At 41.1% G+C, this 5632-nt stretch overlaps 1 protein-coding gene across 1 annotated transcript; it reads left to right on the forward strand.

The window, feature by feature from the left end:
* The first annotated feature begins 72 nt into the window (after positions 1 to 72).
* On the forward strand, positions 73 to 3939 carry LOC145478467 (protein D3-like). Its single transcript, XM_081456508.1, has 5 exons — positions 73 to 416; positions 1385 to 1438; positions 2095 to 2164; positions 2851 to 3064; positions 3468 to 3939. The coding sequence occupies exons 1-5, from the start codon at positions 357 to 359 to the stop codon at positions 3571 to 3573; spliced, it is 504 nt and encodes a 167-aa protein (XP_081312634.1). The 5' UTR covers positions 73 to 356; the 3' UTR covers positions 3574 to 3939.
* Positions 3940 to 5632: the final 1693 nt, after the last annotated feature.

The following is a 5632-nucleotide window of genomic DNA, read 5'->3' on the forward strand; positions in this document are numbered from 1 at the left end:
ATTTCTCGGGCCGACCCCTGAGAGTAGCTGACGATTCACTCTGGTTTAATATTATATATATATATATTTTTTTTTTTTTTTTTTTTTTTTCCTTTTCTTCCCCTTTTTCTGTCTTCCTCTATTTATCTCAACTTTTTAGCTGGCCAGATCTCTGACTGAAAATGGCATTGTAAACGGAATACAAAATAATGAGAAATCCGATATCGTCTTCGTACCTGGGGTGGGATGGGGGTGTGGGGTTGTAACCATACTTCTTGCTACACCCGTCCCAGCAGGGAACCTCACGAATCTTCAGGTCGAAGGGTCTTCAGCACTGCTTTTTGCTTTTGAAGAAAACAACTTGAAAGGCTGTAACAATGGAAGCTCATTCAGTTGTTCCTGATGTTGTAGATGTTCTTCCCGAACAAGTCATCAAGGTTAGCTCATCGTCAGTGTGTTAAATGCAACAGCTGATCGAGCAGAAAGAGTCTGATCTAAATTCACCATCCTCTCCATCTACTCTCCCTTCTCTGTTTGTCATTCTAAACAAGGGGTAACATTTGCCTCCTGGCATACATTTCTTTGTAAAAATTGGCAAGTTTTGGTTCCCATATTTTCATGAGTTTGAAACTTTTTTGTGAAACTTCGCATATTGGATTCGGCATGATAAATGGTGTGGTGAGTCTGGTGAGGCATATTGCTTGTTTAAATGAAGAAATTGGAGAAGCTTGACATCAGTAAAAGGTCCATTTTATCTCAAGATTGTCCATGGTGTGAATGGTGCACCTTTCACACGAGTTTTGCACAGTTACTAAACGTTTACACCAGCAGCTTACAGGCACAGTGCACCACAGCTGGGTGTGGTGGATTGACATTGGGGCAGCCCCCCCGTTCCCCGGCGGGGCATTCCCATATAAAAAGGAAGGAATTGCCCATCGAAAATTTTGAAAAGAACCCCTGAAGTGCCTGAAGAAATGCCAAGATCCTGTTTTGTAGGCATGACTTGAAATTTTTTAATCCCTGATCCCTGATCCCTGAGAACATTACCTGACACTGGCTTTTTTGGGCTCACTACTGTAAGAGGTAATTTGAAAGCTCCTGGTGGACTTTTTGAGGTTGAACATTCTAAGAGGTTTAACCCCTAAAAGGTACAACAAGCACCCCATCCTTTTTATATTGGAGTCCCCTCCAGGGGGGCAAGGCTTGATCAGTAGCTGCTCTGAGGTGTTTTACCCGTGAAAACTGAATATTTGGACGGGAAGGTACAAATTGCGTAAAAATAATTAAAGCTTTTTCAGCAATGCTACTGTGGTGGGAGGCTTGGAAATGAAATTGGTAACACATAAAAGCATGAGATATAGAAGGATTAGTAAAGTATTTGTACGTAACATTCATGCTTTTGCAGGTGAAATATGGAGACCTGGAAGTGGACATGGGCAATTCACTGACTCCGACTCAGGCAAAGATACTTTTAATATATCTAAAAATAGTGTAGTGCCTGACCACTGGCAATCTATTAATGTGACAGTTGGTTACAGTATATTAAACTCCTGGGTTTGGGGGTAAAATCTATATGGGAGGGTGGGAAGTGTGATCGCCCAACATGATGGGCACCAAGAGAAGTAAGAAAAATTTGGTTGTTAACTATACAACATAATTTGGCAAATAATAAAGCTGATTTTCACATCCAAGTCGAGATACAGTATAAGGCAACAAAACCAGATTCATGAATCCTTTAAAATTTTCATCTAACTACAGACTGGAAGCATTACAGCCTCATCATTTAATGTCAGGGGTATAATTCTACTTGGACTTCCTAAAAGTCCTTTCCCGCAATACTTCCCTGGCCTCTTGCTTTTGCTGTTGGAAAGTACCTTTCGCAACTTACATCGCTTGCACTCACAACTTCACTACCCAAAGATCACCTTCTCACTAGAATGATGATTAAGCAAAGAGAGATTTAATTAACCAAAGGATTAAAATAATGAAGGTCGATTTGTGGCAAGTCTAAATTTTACACATGGCTTATAGATCTTTGTTTTGGCTTCTGCTACTCTGCTGTAAAATAAATTGTACTATGATCATTCAGCCTTATTTTTATGACCTATTCTTTAGGTTAAGAAACCACCAACATCAATCTCATGGCCTGTTGAAGATGGGGCATTTTATACTCTTCTAATGACAGGCAAGTTTCATTCAAATCTGATCAAATTCTTTGCAGTGGTCAACATTTAACTTCTCAAATTATCAATAAAAGTCAGGCATGGCAACTTAACTTTCCTGGATGCAGGTCTGTACAGAACTGTTAGAGTTATTATTTTCCTTGAGCAGAAAAATAGTCTGGCACAATTCCCTAACTTCAATATGTGAGAGACCCATAATTGAACATGGGAGGATGATCACTGCATCATAGCAACCATCAGGAGGGATTTGGGTGACACTGACAACACTTTATGCTGTGTTACGATAAAACAAAAAAACTCTTCAGGGATGAAGATGACACTAAATCGTCCTTCCCTGCTGCCAGCCCTGCTTCTACCCCAGACTCAGCATTCTAAGTGTTAGTGGAAGTGCACTGACTGGAATCTATATGTATAGCAGGAATTCTGGCTTCAAGCTCTGGTCGTGGTCACTGTGTTGTTACTCACACAGTCTCTCTCAATTCACCCAGTTGTACGAAACATGCCAGTGAACTAAATGCTCAGGGGTAACCCTGAAATAGATTGGAAGCCTATCCTGGGGGGAAGGGCAATATACTGATTGCCTTATGTTACTGTACCAATCTCAAGATAAGCATGATGGGCCTTTTCCTTTTGAATTCTCAGTACCCCTCCCACAATCATGCGATAGTCTTGTTTTGCATTATTACAGATCCTGATGCACCCAGTCGTCACGACCCCAAGTTCCGAGAATGGCACCACTGGCTTGTTGTAAACATCCCTGGTTGTGACATCACTAAAGGAGAAGTGAAGTTGGAGTATGTTGGGTCCGGACCTCCCAAAGGCACAAAGCTCCATCGCTACGTATTCCTTGCATACAAACAACCTGGCAAGATTAGCTACACTGATCAAGTAGTGTGCAGCAGGTTAGCATGCATCACTTTTTCAGTCCCATCATACCCTAAATCTTTTTCCTTCTCCAGTCCTTGATGGGTCAGGGGTAAGGGGTTCCGATATTTTGAAAAGTGTTCCAAGATAGCGCACAAAGTGTTTGCACGAGGGGACGTAACGAAATGTATCAAACCAAATTTACTTTCCCCAATCTGACTGGTAAGATATTTTACTACCGTCTTCGTTTGGATGACTTTTTCTTAGACCTACATGCCTCCTGGGGACTGGTTTCATCTTTTCACAGGGCAGTCCTGCTTTTAGCTTTTCAAAAAAATGTGAAATCTTTCATTTTCCAAATGAAATTTATTCTCTTTCAGTAATTTTTATGTGTTAACATGAGGGCCGCAAATTCCAACAGCTCAGATTTTCCTTTTCCAGGCCTGGTTTTGAGCGTGCTTCGAGAAAGGCACGTGATCTGGCCGCCAAGTACAATCTCGGCAATCCGGTGGCGGGAAATCTTTTCCAGGCTGAACACGAAGGGTGATGCACTGGACGCACAGGAACTGGTCAAACTAGTCCCAAGCTTGATATGGACGGCACTGCACATGGATAACGTTCGTTTGCAACTTAGATTAGGTCTTATCTCGTAGAAATCAAGACTTGGTCAAGTTTTCACCTGAGCACTTTGTTTAGCCAGATAGAATGTGTGGGGCGTTATCGCTCTGTTAGGGAAGTTTCGAGAAAACGGCGTCATGTTTACATGGATATGATTATCTTCTGATAGTCCTGATAACGTAGGACATATCAATAACTTAACTTACTCGTTGGACTTGCAGTATGTTGTACCAAGCTGATGTAAACGATAACTTAAGTTTATTTGGGTCACTGAATAAAATCCGTTGAACTGTCCCATTGCATTCAGTGAAGACGTCTAATATAAGTTTAGAAGACTTATACAGCACTAGTTAGATCACTGTTCAGTTGATAGCCTGGCTTGAGTTATTCGGTGGATAGCGTTATAACCACCCTTTGTGCAGACGAGGAGAGTTGAGCAATTGTACTCTTTTGGAATACCGTAAAATGGCAAATACCGACCGGGCGAGGTACAAAATGGGTGCTTATAACCAGAATAGTTTTTTTTCAGTATACATAGAGATGGGCCTATAACTTAGGGTGGGGAGCTTTAAACTGAATTTTATGGTACGTCGACACTTGTTTTTGGCGATGCGTCTGAAACATTTGATGCTTTTTGAACCATCTAGTGCATAGTCTTCTTTAGCACGTTTCAAATGTCGGGATTCAGGCTCCTTGCCCCGTGGTAATTAATTAATTTGTTCCTGCTTGTACTGATACATATAAACATTCAGCTGCCCTACAATCCGCTAAGTCACTCTCACCAAGACTGGCTAACACTCGTAACGTCAGCTGCTTCAGAGAAGGGAAACGACGCGTGCGCGGTTATTAGCTTTCAAAGTTTATGCTAACTAACTTATCTTAGACTGAGCTGAGTTCCCCCAAGTGTGACTAGTTCAACCCGAGTTTTAACAGAATTAAAATCAGTTCCTCAGCTGTGCTTTCGATTCGTTCTGGGACAGGTTAATAATTTTTAGAACTCTCGAAGCAGTTATTTTAAACTCCTGTCACATTAAACCTGAGCTGACAAGTTTAACCGGTGCGATAAAGTGACATTATAAATTAAATGTACTTTCCGCCAGCCTTGCATCCAACCACTGATTCTCAGGGTCCTCTCTACCTTTTGGAGAGAGTAAGAGATCGAGGTCGAGGACAATGGGAACGATTAAATTTCCTCGCGCAAACATTCTGCTTAAAAGGCTTTGGAAACATTTTAGTTGCTTCTAAAGGACTGATTTGCCACTGGTTCACCCACGGTGTCGTGACTGGGAAAAATACACGTTTCTCGGAGTCCTTGACTCACCAATTCAAGGCATTGTCTCATTTGAACAAAACCCATTGAGGCTAAGTTAATAATACTTGGAATCGAAGAACTTGAAATTTGTTGTGTTTTTTTGTTGATCATATAATTCGATTTATCAAATCGTAGCTATGGCATTTCCGTATGAAATTAAAAGGACTTTTTAAGGGCATAGTAGAGTAGACTTTTCAGTAGTGCCCTTGAAAAAAAAAATTGGATTTGGTACGAAATATCTTATCTCCTTTCGAAGGGGGCAATGTTTTTAATGAGATCATTTTATAGATTGATAGGCAGCGGAACCAGCCTGTCGTGCAAGCGAGCATCTCCTGTAGCAAATCATACAAAGCCTTACAAGTTTGTCACACACGTGGGGCTATCTATATACGAGAGATGTTGAATATCATCAAGTAAGGCCTGTAACTAATACGGGAGACTCCGCATCAGGCTTACAACACGAACATACAAAACTTTCCTCGCTTAAATTTCCGTGTGGTGTTCGTGTTGAATCTGAGGTCGAGAAATCCTGGCCTTTTAAAACCATGCATGTAACGGAAAATACGATTATTTCATTTCAGTTTCGGGTTATCAACGCAGAGCAGCACGAAGTCTTGACGCATGGTGTGCACTACAAAAAAGAGCAAAAAGACGACATTACAAGTCTTATAGTGTA

Source organism: Orbicella franksi, chromosome 2 (genome assembly GCF_964199315.1).
Source record: "Orbicella franksi chromosome 2, jaOrbFran1.1, whole genome shotgun sequence".
Lineage (NCBI taxonomy): Eukaryota > Metazoa > Cnidaria > Anthozoa > Scleractinia > Merulinidae > Orbicella > Orbicella franksi.